Source organism: Melopsittacus undulatus, chromosome 4, assembly GCF_012275295.1.
Source record: "Melopsittacus undulatus isolate bMelUnd1 chromosome 4, bMelUnd1.mat.Z, whole genome shotgun sequence".
Classification (NCBI taxonomy): Eukaryota; Metazoa; Chordata; class Aves; order Psittaciformes; family Psittaculidae; genus Melopsittacus; species Melopsittacus undulatus.
In genome coordinates, this window is record NC_047530.1 from 1216495 (window position 1) to 1235994 (window position 19500).

At 53.9% G+C, this 19500-nt stretch overlaps 1 protein-coding gene across 2 annotated transcripts in view; it reads left to right on the top strand.

Moving 5' to 3' along the window:
- Positions 1 to 19500, top strand: part of IGHMBP2 (immunoglobulin mu DNA binding protein 2) — a 30981-nt gene that overhangs the window by 9182 nt on the left and 2299 nt on the right. Inside the window, exons 5-15 of one of the 2 annotated variants that reach the window (XM_034061612.1) lie at positions 573 to 736; positions 1097 to 1297; positions 5162 to 5309; positions 7111 to 7285; positions 11913 to 12095; positions 12541 to 12659; positions 14366 to 14460; positions 14840 to 14963; positions 17030 to 17629; positions 18254 to 18442; positions 19082 to 19245. In XM_034061612.1, the coding sequence (XP_033917503.1) occupies positions 573 to 736; positions 1097 to 1297; positions 5162 to 5309; positions 7111 to 7285; positions 11913 to 12095; positions 12541 to 12659; positions 14366 to 14460; positions 14840 to 14963; positions 17030 to 17629; positions 18254 to 18442; positions 19082 to 19245 (2162 nt within the window). Of the gene's footprint in view, positions 1 to 572; positions 737 to 1096; positions 1298 to 5161; positions 5310 to 7110; positions 7286 to 11912; positions 12096 to 12540; positions 12660 to 14365; positions 14461 to 14839; positions 14964 to 17029; positions 17630 to 18171; positions 18443 to 19081; positions 19246 to 19500 lie in introns of both variants that reach the window. The other variant, XM_034061611.1, reaches the window with a different exon arrangement.

Here is a 19500-nt window from a genome sequence, read left to right on the forward strand (position 1 = left end):
GAATGGCTTGAACCTGCCCAAGAGAGGGGAGACTGAGCTGAGCTCTGAGGCAGAAGCTGTTCCCTGGGAGGGTGCTGAGGCGCTGGCACAGGGTGCCCAGAGAAGCTGTGGCTGCCCCATCCCTGGCAGTGCCCAAGGCCAGGTTGGACACAGGGGCTTGGAGCAGCTGCTCCAGTGGAAGGGGTTGGGGCTGGAGGAGCTTTAAGCTCCCTTCCAACCCAAACCAGGCTGGGATTCTATCATTCTATGTTATAGCAAGTAAATACCACTAAATGCTGAAGTGATCCAGCACAGACTAGCTGTGCTCTCAACTGGATGCTCCTCCTGCAAGAGTGAGAGGAGGAGGAACATGGGGTGAGAGCATGTTTGAAAGCATGACAAGCCTCACTTGCAGGCTGGGCTCTTTCAGGCACCTGGGCAGGGCACAGCTCCCCTTCACTTAGGATGGGTATTCCCAATATCAGCTTGATTTGGGCCATCTCCTCAGATCTCACTTGTATTCATGGATTTGTGCTGCTCGGCAAGCAGCCAGGTGAGGGCTGTGTTCCAAGTGACTCCTGTTGTCTCCCCAGAGCCTCTGCAGCTTTACAACACCTCACTGGATGCATCCCAGAGGGAGGCTGTCTCCTTCTCGCTGGCACAGAGGGAACTTGCCATCATCCATGGACCACCTGGCACAGGAAAGACCACAACACTGGTAGAGATCATCCTGCAGGCAGTACAGCAAGGCCTGAAAGTGAGTATAGAGGTGGTTTCTTTTGCAAACTCATTGCAAATCCAGCTCATCTCCTGATGGAGCAGATCCAGTTGTAGTCTGCTACACTGCAGAGCCTGGCTTGGCTTGGGGGGACCAGGCAGCTTCCTCTGGCAGCTGAAATCAGGTGCAAATGGAAGCTCCAAAGCTGAAGTTTGCTGTTTACTGAAGACCCTGCACTTGCTTCCAGGCAAGGTGAGAACTGCCTTTGGTGTCTGGAGGCTGTGGAGGTGTCGGTGGGTTGTTCCAAAGGATGTGTTGGTCTCCCTCTCTCTGCTGAGGGTCTTGCTGCTCAGACACTACTTGCTGGCAATGACAAACTCCTGCTGTGTCCCATTGCAGGTCCTGTGCTGTGCCCCCTCCAACGTTGCAGTGGATAACCTGGTGGAGAGGCTGGCTGGGCACAGCGTGCGCATCCTGCGGCTGGGGCACCCTGCTCGCCTGCTGGAGCCCATCCAGCGCCACTGCCTGGATGCGGTCCTGGCTCGGGGTGATGCTGCCCAGATCGTGGCTGATATCAGGAAGGACATCGACCAGGCCTGTGTACGTGTCCCTGCCATACACCCATGGGGGTCACCTGCGTGCCAGCTCTCCACATGAGCACCAGGCAAGCTGCTGGGTCTCAAACTGAGGAAGAGCCTTGCCTCTTCTTGGCTGTAGTGATTGTCTTGCAAGAACATCCGGGTCCTCTGGGTTGCCCCAAAATTGGTGGCTAGAGGCAAGTCCCAGTGACAAGTCCTGACACGAGCCATTGGCACCAAGCCTGGTGTTTATGAGCCCAGTGATGTGCCTAGTTTGGATCTTACTGTGTACAGGTGGGGATGAAATACTGGTGAGCATGAGCCTCTCTGTGGTCAGTCAGCAGCAGAAGGGTCACTTCAGGGAGAGGACAGAAAACAGCTGAGTGCAGGGGACTGACAATTGCAGATACATGTGGCCTGGATGAATCCCACTTACTCTCATTAGGAGGCATTTAACCTGGCATTGGGTAAAGGAGCTGGGTGCAAGCCTGGCAGCCTTAAACATAGGAAGGGCTTCCAGCCTGATGAGGTGTCTCATGGAGAACCTCTACCAGGGGTGGCCTGAGCCTCCCCAATCACCTGCCACCAGTGCTCATCTTCAGCTGCTGAGGAAGCTGAGGGCAGACTCATCCAAGCTAAATTCATCATCAAAGCAGCAAAACATCCCTGGAAATGCTCAAGGATCTCTCTCCCCATCCCTGGCAGTGCTCAAGGCCAGGTTGGAGGGGGCTTGGAGCAGCCTGCTCTAGTGGAAGGTGTCCCTGTCCTGGATGAGCTTTAGGTCCCTTCCAACCCAAACCACTCTGGGATTCTGTGATTAGAAACCATCATCACTCCCCTGTGGGGGAGCTGCTGCAGTGCCTGCTCCCCAGCTGATCTGTCTGGCATTGTTCATGCCATCCTCTTCACCAGAGAGAAACACATCATTAATTCACTTCCTAACAAGAAGTCTGCTGTCCTGATGCTCCCTCCCACTCTCAGCCACCTCAAATAGAAAGCACATTACACTGTAAAAGTGCATCCTTCATTTCTTCTTTCCCAGCCCAATTCTCCTGAACTCGATTTTCAAAGGAGCTCTTGCACTTGACACAGGTTTTGATACCAAAGAGATTTTCCCCTCCCTCTTCTGGTGGCAGCATTATCCAGAAGCCACTTTGCAGATGTATCCAGCTCAAGAGAGATCCTGCCTCAATCAGAGGTGCAGGAGGGCACCTCCGTATCCCTGCTCACATGTGGGGTGGTACCTGCCTGAGCTCATTGCCCTGCTTTAACTGATGCAGAGCAAACACAGCTTTCAGCTCCATGAGCCTTGATCTGCAGCCACCCTCAGGAGCAGCAGCATTGTTCCCTGCTGTGGGTTTGCATCCCTCAGGTCCTGTTGCTGGGGTATCCCTTGGCAGACGAGTGGTGCTTGCACATGGTGTGAGGGCAGGAGAGGGTGTCTGGGGTTGGTTCCTGCAGGGTACACTTATCTGCTGGGATGGAGACCCAGTTGTAGTCACAGCTCTACACCAAGTCTTTTTGTCACTAGTGGTTAACGTTCCCTTTCCTTGGAAGCACTTTAGAAGGTGGGAGGAGGTTGGGGATTTTTCCACTGTTGATTTTCCATGGTAGAAGGGAAATTAGGGAGAAAGTTGAGCCTTTGGCACTAAGGTCTCTATCCCTACAGCAAAGGCTCCACGGTGATGGGGTACAGGAACTGGCCAAGGTTCATTCCACCCTGAACACCACACAACAGCCCAAGAGCACACTGCTGCAGTTCAGCTTGCCTGGCAGTGCTCTGAGCTCAGACCTTTCTCAGAAGATACACCTGAATCATCTCTCCAGGCTGCAGAGCTCATCTCTGAGGTCCTGGCCCATCTTTCCCTCATCTTCTCCCCTGCAACACCCCCTACTCACCCCTGTAATAACATCTTCCCTTATACACTCCACTTTGTCATCTTATTCCTTCCCTTCACCACTACCCACAAGTGCATTAGAACTAGCAATATGAATGAACCCCCAGGCTCTGCACATTATCTACCCCTTTGTATCTCATTCTCTTACCTGTTCAGGCTTCAAGCTTTCCAAGGCATCACCTTCTGGATACTCTGCACCAACAAGGGCCATGCTGAGCGGGGTCAGCCAGCAGCACAGATCACAGGTCCAGCAGCAATGGGGCAGCCAGCCCAGGAAGGAAGATGGGGTCAAGGTATAAACCCTATAGCTCAGACCCAGCTCAGGCTCTGGCCTTAAATAGAGCTCCCAGCCCAATGAGTGGTTGGGTTGGGCCCAAACGAGGCAGCTCAGGGTAATCAGAGCCTGCTGGGACCCACAGAGCCCTGATGGGGAGCGAGTGGGATCCAGGCCCTGTCCCTGGGCTCACTGGGCCTGGTGATGCTCTGTTACCCCAGCCTGGGCTCCCAGAGCTGGGAATCACTCCAGTGTGTGCATCTTAATGTCACCAGAGCTCAGCTGCTGTTGATTCACTGAGCAGAGCTGTTCTGCAGAGCAGACACTGAACTTGGCCCTGCTGCCACCATCACTTCTGCTCTCTCATCCTCCCCTGTCCCAGCAGTGAGGCAGTCGATGCTAATCTGCTTTGTCCCTTCAGCTCAGTGGCTATCAGGAGCTGTCCTTATGGATCAAGCTAAGGAGAAGATGCCAGTGTGATTGCTTTGTCTGGGTATCTGTCTGTGATCCTCCCCTGTAGCTTCTGAGCCCGTCAGCCAATTCTGACTACACTTGACAGACACATAGAGGTTTCATAGGTATTAAATGCCTACAGATTTAACCAAAACACGTGGCAGAGTAGAGGAGTGAGCACAGGAATGGCTTTCCTATGGGAAGGGCTGCAATATGGGTACTAGACACTGGAGAATCCACCCATAGAGTATACTATAGGAACCATCAGGTCTTCTTGGTTTGGCCACATATAGAAGCTTCTGTCTGCAACCTTTTGAGCTTCCTGAAGTGACCAGTCCTTCCTCCAAGGAAACATCCCCACTTCCACCTGGGAATGTGGTGGCTTCTCAAGGTGACTGCACTGACTGAGGCCTTAGCTGGTGTCTCTTGGCTGCTGGGGAAGCTCTGGCAACCAGTGGTGATGATTTGATGCGTTAGATACATTTAATAGGCATTGCTAAAAAAAGCCCTGTGCCTGTCTAGGTCCTGCTCTGCATCATTGACAGCAACTCAGATACAGCCTTTTAACAATGCACAGCTCTGCTTGGCTGGACAGGGTGCACTCAGCTTGGGGAGTCCTGCTTGAAGGTCTCTTGGTCCCTGCTTCCCCCCAGGCCACAGAGCACAATGAGATAGGAAATCCCAGTTCCTCACCCAGCAAAGGCACAAGACCCATTAAGCCCAGTCACCATTACACACACTCCCTGCTCCCTGCCCTGATGCAATGAGCAGAGCATAGACTCAGCTGTGAGCTGGACTGAAGCATCAGACCTCTCCCCTTGGGGCACAGGCAGGCACAGGGCAGAGGATGTGAGCACAGGGGGTTACTCTCCAAGACCTCATGTTCACAATTCAGGACTATCAGGATGTGCAGCAGAAGAGTTCCAGCATAGACCAAGCCTGGCTGGACCCTGGGGGATGCTGAGGCTCCTGATGCCCCTGGTCTGAGGAGCAGCATTCACACCTTGTACTGATACAGTTCATCCTTTGCATAGACAAATACTCTTCATGCTTCAAGCACCACTGGCTGTGGAAGGGGCTTTGTGGGAGGGAGAAGGGAGAGAAACTGAGGTTTCCTGGGGCTGCTGCTGAGGAGCCAGTGTATCCCAGTGTATCCCAGTGGACACAGACGCCGTGTGCATCCAGGCTCTGTGGTTAAGCTCTGTGGTTAAGCCCTAGGACCAGGAACACTTTGTTCTAGCCTGATTTTCCCATTTTCTAGGCTAAAACCAAGAAGGCTCAAGACAAGGGGGAGCGGAGCCACTTCCTCAGTGAGATCAAGGCCCTGAGAAAGGAGCTGAAGCAGAGAGAAGAAGCAGCCATGGCTGCAGCCCTCACCCATGCCAGCGTTGTCCTTGCTACCAATACAGGTACAAGAGCCTCTTTTCCTTGCAGTGTTTTAGCTCCCTTGCCAGGACTGACATAAAGCACATGCCCTGAGATGCAGCATCCTGCTGGGATACAGGGAGACTCAGCTTCCTGCTCCAGGCTCCTGGGAGTCAGTTTGCTGCAAGCTCCCCAGCTCCACACTGGACATCTCCCTGTTCACACTGGTACATGGTGCTGTTGTTCAGCAAAGACCCTGGGTCTAGGAAGGCCTTTGGTGGGAGCCAGCATGGCCCATCTTTGGTAGCTGTGAGGAGGAGCTGAGCTTCCAGTGAGTAACAAGTGCTATTGGAGGTGTGCAGGCTGCTTATTGATCTCCCAAGTCACATGGAATTGCTTTCCTGCTTGGGTAATTCCCCTGACTGATCCAATACAGCACAGTTCCCATAGCCTGGCCTCAGCCTGTGTGTGTTTGCTTAGTCCTGGAAGTCACCCAAAGGCTGTGGGATTTAGGGATGGGAGGAGGATTCCTTTCTCCAGTTAAAAGTGCTGATGCTGTGTGCCTCAGGTATCACTTTCCCCTGGGATCATGGGCCTTGCTGGAGCTCTGTGCAGTTCTGCTCCATGGAAGGGCAGTGGGCAAAGAAGGGGCCTGGATTTGCTGTTCTCCTCAGTTAAGCACTCCTGGTATTTGTCTGAATCCACAGTTTGATGGGATTTGTTATCCGTGCTCTGCTCTGCTCTCCTGCTACGTTCAGCTGAGAGAGGATTTACTCACAGCAACACACAGTGACCTTTAGTTACTGGGAGCTCAGTGAGCTCAGGTCAGGCTGTAAGGGCAGGGACCCCTCTGCAGAGCTGGTGCTGCACTGGTACAGCCTTGAGGCAGAGAGAACCTTCTGCTTCTTTTCCTTCCACCTTCAGTGTGGCAGGAGTGCAGAGGCCAAGTCCAGACTGAACGCCACCCAGGTGGATTCATAGAAGCTGGATGAAAGGGTTATAAAGGAGAACAGTGTCTCAGGTGTCAGACTGTTCCATGTGAACTGGTGCAGAGCTGGGGAGCAGCAGGATTTCCAGGGGCACAGCAATCCCCCATCAGTGCTGCCTTTGCAGAACCATCCTGGTGAAGGCTGTGAAACCCTCTCCTTGGCTGGTTTCTTCACCCTCCTCTGCCCCTTTGCCTCCATTTTGCTTATGAGCTGCAGGGGTCTGTTTGAGGCCTCTGAATTGCACAGTTTTGCTCAGTTTGAGGGTCACTGTGGGTTCCTGCCTGGATTACAGTCGGATGTGGGTGAGGTTGGTTGGTTGACACTACAGATGGATGTAAAACCAGCCCAGGCTGTGGCTGTGTGGTTAGAGCCTCCTGTGCTGCCCCAGGGAAGGAACAGTGGGGTCTGTAGGGCAGAGGAGTTGGGTCTCAACTGATCTTCCCCTCTTGCTGTCCCTTAGTGTCTCAGGCAAGGCAAATCTCACATCCATCACTCTCCAGTCTGGGTTAGTGAGAAGCTGTTTGCATGAGAGGGCAGCAGGGAAGTGTGTGTCCATCAGTGCTGCTGCTCTGCTCCTGCTCTGGGTGAAGGATTCGAGTATGTTCTGTTTGTCACCTGCTTTCTGTTGTTTGCAAAGATACTTGGGAGCTCCTGGGCCTAAAAAGGACAAACAGGAATTGGTAAAACCAGTTCTGGCATAGACAGATAAGTGTGTGTTTGGAACGGATTGCAGGGCTGAAATCCCAAACCTGTGCAAGGAAACCTGATGTTACCTGCCCCCCTCTGTCACAAACCTGTGTGGTTTGGTTTGTACTCCCTGTGCTTCCCTGCTGAGCTGCCCCTTCTGCTTCCATAGGTGCTTCTTCTGATGGCCCCCTGAAGCTGCTTCCTGACAACCACTTTGACCTCGTGGTGATAGATGAGTGTGCTCAGGCGCTGGAAGCCAGCTGCTGGATACCTCTGCTGAAGGCTCCTAAGTGCATCCTAGCCGGGGACCACAAACAGCTTCCCCCCACCATCATCTCCCACAGGTAAGGAGCAGTCCATGGTCCTGGGTCCTCCTGTTGTTTATGCAGCCAAATGCTTCTGAATGCCTCAAATGTGAAGACATTTTGTTAGTGTGGGTTTATTGGGATCCCCATACGCGGGGTTGGGTTGTGCTGCTGGATCGCATCAGACCTGGTTTACTGATGAGCACTGCTCCAAGTTTAACATGGCACCATGTAAGCAGGGTCAGGAGATGACATTTGGTTGCTCTACCTGCTGCTGACCTGGTCACCTAAGAGCAAAGTGTGTGTAGTTCCATGGTGCTGGAGAGTGGCCTTTTGTGCTGCTGAGTGCCTGTAGGGCAACAGCTCCAGGGCATGCAGGGGTCTGGGTGTGCAGACAGGGAGGCAGCCTTCAGCCTCTGCAGCTGCTGGGAAGTCTCAAAGGTCTCTCTAAGGCTCTCATCCATGCGGGAGCAGAGGCCTGACCTGCAGGAGTCTGCATGAGACTGAGGTTTGTAGGAACAGGGGACTGGAACTGGATGAGCTTTGGAGTCCCTTCAACCCAAACCAGTCTGGGATTCTATGAGACGCTGCTGTGCTCCTTTAGCAGCACAGGGGCATGTGTTGTTTGCTCTATAGTGAGCAGTACTTGCACTGTGCACTGTGCTGGTTTGCTCAAGACTGTGTGTATCTTGACAGATGTTTCTCCTGAGAGACCTGTCAGCAGCAGAGGCATCTTCTCTTAGCAGCACTTACCTGAGGTCTCATTTTCCCTGTTATGCAAACCAATATTGAGAGTGGTTGGAAAACCTGTTCAAAACCCACCTTAAAGCGGTCACATCAAACTAGTGGAATGGTAACCAGCAAAGGTGAACAAACCACACGTGAATTCCAGTGTCACTGACCAGGACTGGTACCTACCCTTCAAAATGGTTGGGTTTAAGAAGGGTGATCTGGTTTCTTCCCCAAAGCCCCCTTGTTCCTGGCAGGAACTGTGGCCTGGCTCCCTCCTCTGCTGCTGCAGGCTCTGCACTGTGGATTCCAGCTCATTCCACTTCAATCCAAGTCTTCTCTTCCCTTTATTAAATCTGCTGCTGTGGTTCCACCTGGATTTATTTAATGTGTTGTTACTGTTGGAGTTGGCTCAGTGAGATGCTGTGTCACCACACAGCACAACCATTAGCCAGCCTCCCCATACCTACAACACCTATCAAGTACAATTAGTGTGTGGCTGGTGTAAATTGCCTGTGCTTCAAGGGGGTACTCAAGTATTACTGGGGAGCCCTTGGGTAGTTCAGGCTATAAACCTGCACGTGTTTATCTAAGCTGAGATCTGCCATTACTGAGCCATCGTCGTGCAGAGCAAACAGGGCTCACTTCATAACCTTCTCTCCTGCTTCCAAAGAATAACAAGCTGGATAGATCCATATCTGTTGCCTCTCTTGAATCTTGAAGGAGGAAATGAAACCCCAGGGAGGCAGCAGCTCCCAGCAGAGGTAAGAGATGGTGCAGATACCAGGGTGCTGTGTCATCTCATTCTGCTGCTATCAGATGCACACGTTGTTGCTCGCAGGAGATGGGCACACTCCTGCACTGCCTGCTGGGGTGACAGGGCTGCACAAAGCCTGGCCAGAACCCCCTGCCCTCTGCTCTCACCTGTAGGTGCAGGGAGGTTGCAGGCTGTGACCCTGCCTGGGTTTTCCCATCTGAAAAGTGGGAATAAATACCATTGTCCCCATGCAGAATGGCAGTGGTGAGGGCAGCTCCCATCTCATGTGGGGTGGTCAGCTCTGCATGAGAAACCTTAGGGATGTTTAAGGATTAACAACAGATTCGAACCAGAATGGAGCAGAGTGTGTATGTGAGTCAGTGCTCACAGTTATGTCTGGGCCTGACAATGGATTAGCACCTGAAAAGATTGCTTCACTAAAGAGCATCACTGCTGAAGGCATTGGCAGGTCCATGACCCAGGCACTGGGCACCAGAGCTCTGCCCCACAGGCAGCTGCCTTCTGGAAGGTGAAGTGCAAAAAGCCAAGCTGCCTTCAGCCTGCTCAGAGGGTGATGGGCTCTGCCTCCAGTGCTGCCTCTCCAGCAAGTCTCTGTTCTAGCCTAAAAGGCCAAGCTGCTGTGATGCTGCTCCCTGCACCAGCTGATCTTCAGTTATATCCCTGAGTAACTCCTGCAACCTGCCAGCTGGTGGGAAGCAGTTCCAGCCCAGTGGGAGATGTCCAGCTCTGTAAAACCAGACAACAAAGGTGAGACCTGAGTTTGTCCCTGTCCTTAGGGGAAAGCATCAGATGAACTCAGCCAGAGCAGAGACTACCAGAGAAGCCACAGGAGGGACCAGAGAAAACCCAGCATTCTGTGAAGTAGTTTAGGTTAGCACTGAGAGACTCCAACTGATACCCTTCTGTGTTAGGGCTGGTGTATGTTCTGCTCTGATCTGAATGGACAGCACAAAGAGGACAGAAGGATCACTCTTCCCATTTCATCCCACCAACCTGTGGTGGCTCCTAGGGCTGAGTGAGATAGAGAGGGGCTTGGGACAAGGGATGTAGGGACAGGCCAAGGGGAATGGCTTGAACCTGCCCAAGAGAGGGGAGACTGAGCTGAGCTCTGAGGCAGAAGCTGTTCCCTGGGAGGGTGCTGAGGCGCTGGCACAGGGTGCCCAGAGAAGCTGTGGCTGCCCCATCCCTGGCAGTGCTCAAGGCCAGGTTGGACACAGGGGCTTGGAGCAGCTGCTCCATGGGAAGGGGTTGGGGTTGGAGCTGGAGGAGCCTTAAGGTCCCTTCAACCCAAACCAGGCTGGGAATCTGTGTTTATCATCAAGTTTGTTTCCACTTGAGGCCCAGGCAGTTCTGGTGCAGTCTGGAGGCTGTTCCTCTTTGTTGGTCTTTGCCATACTGGAGTTAGCTCAGGATGCAGAGGGCATTCCCCACAGTACATTCACTGCACCTTCTCCTTGCTGGATGGGTTTCCTCTGAAAGAGCTCCCAGTGATGGTGAGTACCAGCCCTGCTGCTCCAGAGCTCATGAACACCAGCTCCAAGCCTCCTGCTGGGTTCTGGCTGCCTCCCAGGGACATCTCAATGCCAGGACACTCTCTGCTCTGACAGGAACATTTGTTTTCCTTGTGTTCATTTCATTCCTCACTCCATCCTTTTCTGACATCCTCATTCATTTGTCTCCACATCAGGGCTTTGATTTATTCATTTGTTCCTACAAAGACACTTCTCAGGCCTCTGGCTCTCAACTGGCTTCCTAGACAGGCACAGGAGTGTTTTGCCATCGTTGGTCAGCAGCAGGTCTGGATATCCCACATCCATGTGTGAATCCTCCATGCTCAGAAGGTTATTGATTTGCCTGTCAGGTCCAGATGGATTTGCTCTCACTTGGTCACTGCAGAGCAAGTGTCAGGCCCTGGATCTCTTTGGTAGCTCCCACAGTTGGTAAGAACAAGCTACCCTCCTCCATCCTGCTTGTAAGGAGAAAACAAAATCCACACTATCCAGAGAGAAAGGGGGAATTCTCACAGCCTCACTTAACCTGTGTGTGAAACTATAGCAGGATAGGGAGGCCCAGCTGATACTTTGCATGGCCACAACAGCCTGTCTGGTTTTGCCATCCACGAACTTAATGGGGTAGGAAAACACAATGACATCCTTACCCAGACTGTGCTGTCCAAACCCAGTGGTGCACAGCAGAGATCAGAGCCACAGCAACGTCTCCTGTCTCCAAGGGGGGAGACCAGAAACCCAGGGGATGAATAAGAAGAGATGCAGCATGACTGCAGGCACAGCTCCATCCTCCCTCTTGTTCCCCTGGTAATGAGCCTGCTGACATGCAGGCTGAGTACTCACCCCCAGCACACAGGAGGTGTTTCACAGCACACTGGGCACCAAAGCCTCTGAAATACTTTGTTCCACTTGGCCACAGCCATTGCTGCAATGTGCAGCATTTCAAGGGCTGGAGGAGGAAACCTTACCTGTACAGAGGGAGCCTCATCCTCCCTGGGTTCCATCCTGTACCCCCAGCATCACCAGGAAGGTGCATCTGAGCAAGGTGCAGCCTCTGCCTGCATGTGAAGCAAGGTGAAACCAGGTTAGCAGCAGATCCTGGGAGCTCTGGCCTTATTCTGCTCAGTTCAGCTGTCCTAACTTTACTTTAGGTACTTTAAAGCAGATGTGAGCATCAGATGTGTGAATCTGTCCACCCTCCTTCCTCAATTTAACTTCTCTATAGCAGTTGCTACTTAAACCCCCTTCTGCTCAGTGTTCTTCTGTTTGGCCAAGAAATCCTTGACTGTAGGAATAATTGAGTGGTAAAATAATAGGAAATTTATTATCAGGTGAAAGATTTGCAAGCAGTTGAATAGCTCCTCATTAATTCAGGCTATAGCTTCCTGTAGATCCCTGCAGAGGAAACCCTGCTGTTAGTGCATGGAAGGGCATTTCTTGCTGGGGTTTTGCTGTGTAATGACACTTTATTGTGTGTCATTACAAGAAACACCTCAGGATAGTTGTTGTTAGGGGTTTCCTGCCAGTTCTGCATCAACACCATGTTCACTTCCAGCTGCAGCTCTGCCTGATGGAGTCCTTAACCCAAAGACAGTTAGGTCTGTACCTCGGACCAGCAAACCCTCACCTCTGACTTGCTCTTCCCTTGCAGGGCTGCTGCCCAGGGCCTTGCCCTCAGCCTGATGGAGCGGCTCCTGGACAGCTATGGGCAGAAGGTGGTGAGGATGCTGACGGTGCAGTACCGCATGCATGAGGCCATCATGCACTGGGCTTCCTCCGAGCTCTACGACGGCCGCCTCACTGCGCACCCCACTGTGGCCCAGCACTTGCTCAAGTGAGTCCCTGCCCTTCCCTGCCCTATGAGCAGAGATGGGTGTTTCATGCACCACATGCAGGGGTTGTCCTTGCCTGTGATGGGTTTGCCATTCCTCCTGGCCTCTGTGTTCTATGACTCCATCAGAGCTAAAGGGCCCCACTTGGCTCTTGCTGTCTGGAACATGGTCTTCAGCAGCAGCACTGCAAAAGCAAAGGGACCAAAGCTTGGTGGAGCAGGACAGAGGGACCTCAGTGCTCAGTTTCTGTCATTTCACCACCTCCAGAGCCAATCTTCTGCCTTTTCACCCCATACAACACCCCTGCAGCCTCATCCCTCAGAAGCAAGATCCACCTGTTTTGCCCATCCCCTCAGTGTTGTTGGGAGCAGTGAGAACACCACAGCTGATCATCCCTGGGGTGTAATATCCGTGTTGTTCCCTGCCCTTTCCATATATCTTGTGCAGGGACCTGCCAGGTGTCACCTCCACAGAGGAGACCACAACTCCCTTGCTGCTTATAGACACTGCTGGCTGCGGCCTGTTTGAGCTGGACCTGGAAGATGAACAGTCCAAGGGCAATCCAGGTACTGTTGTTTGGAAGATGTTGTTGTCCTCAGCTTCTCATGGGGTTGGTGATCACATCCCAGAGATGTCCCCTCCAGAGCAGGTAGCATGGAAGGTGGGATCCCCCTGAAGCCTTACTTGAGAGACCATTTCCTCCACAAATCCTCAGTCGCAAAGGACTCTGAGCCAGAGCAAAGTGGTCACAGGATCACAATCATAGAATCATAGAATAGTTAGGATTGGAAAGGACCTCAAGATCACATTGACAGTGTCCAGCTTGCAGGTGGCCACACTGGCTGCCTTGTTCCCTTGCAGGGACAGTTCTCCATGCTGTGGGCTGGGATAGGGCAGAGGATCCTTGTGACAGATGCTTTACACAAATGACATAAGGCAGAGCATGAGCCTGTTCTAGAACACTGTGGATGTGCTCCCTTCATGAAGTCCTGTATGGCTCTTCTCCAGGAGTATTCTGAAGACATTGAGTTTCCTGCTGGTTTTGACTTAAAACACAGGTTTCATGATGGAAATGGAGTGTAAGTTGTTGCTCCACAGCCATTCTGCAGCAGGGGCTGTCCAAAACGTGGTGCTTCATCTGGCAGCCCACTTACTGCAGCCACCCCTGCCTGGCTCCTGCTGTGGCTGAGGCTTTTCTGCCATCACTTTCATGTGGCCAAATAGCTTGTTTAGCATCAGGGCTGCTGCTCCAGGACTCATTTGGTTTCCTCTGTTCACTGGTGCAGATCTGATGCCAGCAACAGATGCTGAGGCTTCAGGTCCCTCCCTGGCAAGATGGGAAAAGGGACTGTAAAATCCCAGCACTGTTTTTACCACTTTAAATATCTTTTGCTTCTTTTGTTTGACATCCCCCCAGCATTGACGTGGCTCTTGTTTTCTGTATGCCAAATCCAGGGAAAGGCTCTTGTCCCCCCATGGGGAGCCCAAAAGACTTGCCAGAGATAACCCATAGATTTTGAGCAGGGGATTCAATGCCCATCTCCCAAACCTGGAGGCAGCCTTTTGGAGCAGCACAATGCAGAGGCTTGGGGTTTATACCTGTGTTTTGCTGTAAAACAGAGGGTGAAACCAGTCCAGCCAATGAACCAGTGGAACAGTTCACAGCTGTATTTACCTGGTCCTCATCAGGTCCCTCTGAAGCAGCCCCGTCCCTAACAGCCCATGGGGAGTCTGAGCACACAGATCTGAGCATGGAGCCTGTTAATGTCACAGGGGTTTAGAAGTGCAGGGACTTGAAAGGCAGAACAAAGGGAGGGTGGAGGGCTCAGTTACAGCAAGAACTGAGTTTACAGCAGGGTCTAGGGTCTTGCTGCAAAGGGAGAAGAATCCATTGCCTGGGTTAGCACTGATGTCTTGGATTAATAAAGCCAAGGAAAGCCACGTGCTGCTCAGAAAGCTCTTCAGCTTAAGTGAGCTGGTGACTTGGAAAGGAAGGAAGCAAGCAGAGTTGGTTAGGGTTAGGGTTAGGGTTAGGGTTAGGGTTAGGGTTAGGGTTAGGGTTAGCGCAGCCCTGGGAATGAGGGTGTGGAGCTCCATGGAGCCGAGCAAGCCAGGTTGGGAATGCTGCAGGCAGGAGGTCCCTTGGCCTTTCCTCACTGTTTAAGGGGAGATGGAGAAGTTGCCTTGAGCCACAGCTTACCCAAGCTGGCAGCTTCAGCCTCTGCCCAGCAGCCACCCATTGCCCTCACCAAGCCCTCTGCTTCTGCCCTAGGGGAGGTGCAGCTGGTTGGTCTGCACATCCGAGCCTTGCTGGAAGCTGGTGTGAAGGCCAAAGACATCGCGGTGATAGCCCCATACAACCTGCAGGTGAGCTGCCCTCTCCTGCATCTCCTCTCTCTTGCTGTGTGCACTCAGAGCAGGCACATGGAGCTGCCTTCAAACCCTGACAGCTCCAGCAGTGATACCAGAACAGCCTCAGGGAGATGGAGGGGAAGTCAGCAGAACCAAACTCTATAATCAGCATTTGAGGCCAAGTTATGCACATTGAAGCAGCTTGAGGCCATGGGGGAAGAGATTTTAGTTGGGTATTTTCCACTTCCAGCCTCAGGAGTCAGCACTTTACCTCTGGTTGATGTGGGAGCTCATCCTTGGGCGCTGAGAGGAAGGGACTTCACCAAACCAGCTCCATTTTAGTCCTTTTCACTTTGTGCTTCCCCTCCAAAGACACCCATCCCCTGTTTTCCAGGTGGACATGCTGAGAGAGCACCTTGGCCACAGCTACCCAGAGCTAGAAATCAAATCAGTCGATGGTTTCCAAGGGAGAGAGAAAGAGGCAGTGATCCTGTCGCTGGTGAGATCCAACAGGAAAGGTGAGGCTCACTGCTGGAGTTGTTCCATAGGGAATGGGAGAGAAGGGGGATTGCTGAGGGGTCTCTCATCATGTTGCCATGTGGTTTAATTGCAGTCTCTGGCACTGAACTGATTCACTGCAGGAACCTTCCCTTTAGCCTTTGGGGTTTTACAAAGGAACATCCCAGCTGGCAGAGGGATGAGGCACGCTGCCATGAGAGGCAGCAGGGAGAGGAGGCCAGGGCTTAGTCTGGAGGTTTCCAGCCTGTTGAGGCCTCAGAAGTGGTTTAAACCAGGGTGCTAAGCATGGCAGGAGGGTTGGCTCTGTGCTTACTGCAGTGCTGAGCATGTCCCACAGAGGGTGAAAAGCTGGCAGGTGATTTCTTGGCCTTGGAGCCTCTTGTGGGTCAGTTCCCTAAGGAAAGCAAGTCCTGCACAGAGCATGATGCTGTGGAGAGCAAGATCTAGAGCAGCAAATCAAGCTCTTCCCTATCAGCAGCTGCAGCCAGAGGTAATAGCTCTGCTGCCCTGGGGCCAGGAGGCTCCTTTGGAGGTGCTGAAGGGTCCAGGGGCAGCCCAAGGGACCCCTCATGAACCCCCTTGTCCTGTCCATGGATCACTGCCCCTTTCCCCATCCAGAGACACACATCCCTTTGCTGCTGGAGATGAAGCAGTGGGTATGTGCTGGGAGTGCTGATGTCTGGGAGGAAGAGAAAGAGGAAAGCATGGATGGAAGGAGGAGGTGGCTGGGGTGTTTTTAGAAAGCCTGGAGCCAGGAAAGCAGAACGGAGGTGGGGCAGGACTAAGAATAGGTCTAATTCAGGAGTGACTCACCTTGCTTGGAGGAGCTGGTGTCCCCATGAAGGTGGGTGTCCCCAGCCCCTTCCTGTGCACAGCCAGCAGCCAAGGCTCTGCTATGGGGCAGGAATCACTGGTTTCCCTGGGACCACAAGGCAGCTTCTCGGTGTATCTGGGCACAGCTCTGGTTTGCATAGGGCACAGGAGGTGATGCTGGTGCCCTTGGGAGAAAGCCAAACCCGTTCTGCAGCTGCATTCCTCAGTCCAGAGGAGGCCAGGGACCTGGACCAGCCATTCCTAATGCAGCAGGAAGCCCCCTGCCCCATCAGAGGAGATGAACGTGCCCCTGAACAGGCAAAACCACAGCAGAGGAACTGAGAACTGAGAACACTCTGAGCTGCAGACCCATGGGGGGATCCCTCACCCCCTGCTCCTCAAAGGCAGCACCAGACACAGCAAGGCAGGGCAGAACCAGAGCCAGGCTGGTCACTGCACCAGCAGAGACCTGAGCTGCTTCTGCTCTGTATCCCATGGGCTGGAACTCAGCAGCTGCCCACGGGACCCTTCTCCCTCAGCTGAGCCTGACTCATCTGGGCATTCGCCAGCTCTCATTGCTTTTGTTCCACAAGCAAACCCTGCAGAGCTGCCTCAATGGCTGTTACCTAAACCACTGGGAGCCTGGAGCCATGTGGGGCTTGGTGCATGGAAGCATGGAATGGTTTGGGTTGGAAGGGAGCTCAAAGCTCCTCCAGCTCCAGCCCCTTCCCATGGAGCAGCTGCTCCAAGCCCCTGTGTCCAACCTGGCCTTGAGCACTGCCAGGGATGGGGCAGCCACAGCTTCTCTGGGCACCCTGTGCCAGCGCCTCAGCACCCTCCCAGGGAACAGCTTCTGCCTCAGAGCTCACCTGAGCTTCCCCTGTTTTAAGTTTAAACCCATTACCTCTGGTAATATAGGTATAGGTATAGGTATAGGTATAGGTATAGGTATAGGTATAGGTATAGGACAGGGGGGATTTCTTTACCTACAGCTCCTGTGTATTGCGAAGTGAGCTTTCTCCCCATTGCTCCATATGGCATTTGCTGCCTGGTGCTGTGGGCCCCACAGGAGAACATCTCTCCTCTCCACACGCCATCATCCTCCACGTGCCCCAAAGAGGGGCAGAAGATGAAGACAATGCCATGAGCCAACCCCTGCAAGCGCTGCCTCCAAATCCCCCCTTTAGTGATGGAGCTGCATCCCTGGAGCCCTCCCTACGGGTACCAACAGCCCCATTCCCTGTTCCCACAGGTGAGGTTGGATTCCTGGCCGAGGAGCGACGGTTGAACGTGGCAGTGACCCGTGCCCGGCGCCACGTGGCCCTGGTGTGTGACACGGGCACAGTGGGCAGGCATCCGGGGCTGCAGCGCCTGCTGACCCACACCAGCCAGCATGGGGACGTGCGCTCGGCCTTCGAGTACCTCGACGACCTCGTGCCCCATAGCTGCCCCACGGAGGGGCAGAGCCGGCGGCAGAGGGGGCAGAAGCTGCCCAAGGCACCCGGCACCAGGGCACCGGTGGCACCGAGGCACAGGACAGTGGTGACCGTGGCACAGAGCGGCACCAATGGGGCTGGAAGGGAGAGCCCAGAGACAAGAGGTGGTGCTGAGGGCCTGAGGGCTGTGCTGGAGGCCTTCCTGGAGAGCGGTGAGACCCACATGGACTTCCCCCCCTCGCTCAATGCCCACCAGCGGATGCTGGTGCATCAGATGGCCGAGGAGCTGGGGCTGCAGCATGGGAGCAGTGGGGAGGGCAGGGACCGGTTCATCAGCGTCCGCAGGAAGGAGCCCCCGGAGCCTGCACTGCCTGCAGCCACCTGCCCTGATGAGCAGCATCCTCTTCCTCAGCAGCATCCTCTTCCTCAGCAGCATCCTCTTCCTCAGCCTCAGCATCCTCTTCCTCAGCCACAGCATCCTCTTCCTCAGCCTCAGCATCCTCTTCCTCAGCCTCAGCATCCTCTTCCTCAGCCTCAGCGTCCCCTTCCTCAGCCTCAGCATCCCCTTCCTCAGCCTCAGCATCCTCTTCCTCAGCCTCAGCATCCTCTTCCTCAGCCTCAGCATCCCCTTCCTCAGCCTCAGCATCCTCTTCCTCAGCCTCAGCATCCTCTTCCTCAGCCTCAGCATCCTCTTCCTCAGCCTCAGCATCCCCTTCCTCAGCCCCAGCATCCCCTTCCTCAGCCTCAGCATCCCCTTCCTCAGCCACAGCATCCTCTTCCTCACCCTCAGCATCCCCTTCCTCAGCCTCAGCATCCCCTTCCTCAGCCTCAGCATCCCCTTCCTCAGCCTCAGCATCCCCTTCCTCAACCACAGCATCCCCTTCCTCAACCACAGCATCCCCTTCCTCAGCCTCAGCATCCTCTTCCTCAGCCTCAGCATCCCCTTCCTCAGCCTCAGCATCCCCTTCCTCAGCCTCAGCATCCCCTTCCTCAGCCTCAGCATCCTCTTCCTCAGCCTCAGCATCCTCTTCCTCAACCACAGCCTCCCAGCAGTGACAGCCCTGCCCCTGCTGAGCCAGGAGGGAGCAACCAGGGCTCAGGGAAAGTGAACCTGAAAGCCCTGCACATGGAGAGAGTTCAGAGGGATAAAGCCAGACGGGAAGAGGCAGCGAGGAAGGCTCAGGAGCCCAAGGCCAGCAACAGGAAGAAAGACAAAGGTGAAGGCAAAGGTAGGTCACTGTGTTCATAACCAACACACTTAATGGGCTTACTTGAATGCATTGTGCTGCTTAATCCTCGTGGTTGTGCCTCCAGGCCTTGGGGTTTGTCTGTGTGCATAGAGGATGGGATGTGGCTCTTGGAAAGCCTTTGGTGCTTGTCACTGCAGAGATGTGAGGACTGGCAGGAACAGCATCACTTGGCTGCAGCATCTGTGGAAGGGGATTACAGCATGTAACATCAGTACATCTATGTGTAACAGTTACACATTCCTTAGCTCAAAGCAAAAACACTGGGGACCCTTTTCCCAGGCTCAGGGAATTGGAGGCTCCCAAAGGTAGGGAGAGGAGCTAAGAGGAGTATCTGGCCCACAGTGAAGGATGTGGCTGCCTCCTAAACACAGAGGCAGAGAGCCAGGAGCTGCTGTTCTTCCTGCCAGACACATCCCTTCCTCTTCCCTTTTAACATAGGGGGACCCCCAGGCACCCTGCAGGAGGGAGCCCTGTGCCCATGCCTGTGAACAACAGGGGTCTGACATCCCAGCCCCTGCCAGCAGTGCCCCCCAGGCTCTGGGTGCTGCTCCCCAGCCCAGGCTGCAGTGATGGGTGCCCTGGTGTTGTTCTGGTGTCAATGTGGTCTCTGCTCCCCAGGCAAACCAGCAGAGGCAGAGGAAGACTTCGATGCCCTGATCTCTGCTGCAGTGAGAGCTGACAACACGTGTGCCTTCCCCCGCTGCAAAACCAGCATCACCAGTATGGGCCAGCTCTGCCACCACTGCCAGCGCCGCTTCTGCCTCAGCCACCACATCCCGGAGGTACTGGGGCTGCAGGGGGATGGAACTGGGTGATCTAAAGGTCCTATCCAGCCCAAGCCATTCTATGATTTACACTCGGGTTGTGCAGATAAAGCAAAGCAGAGAGGAGACACAAAGAGGTGTGAGCCTAAGGCACTGACTGGGGGGAGCCTGGACACCATTCCCAGTTCTCAGCTGATTCCCTCTGCAGCCTGGGGACAAGGCTTGAGCCCCACACAGCAGCAATTAGGCTTTTCCTTAAGTGCTGAGCTGGCT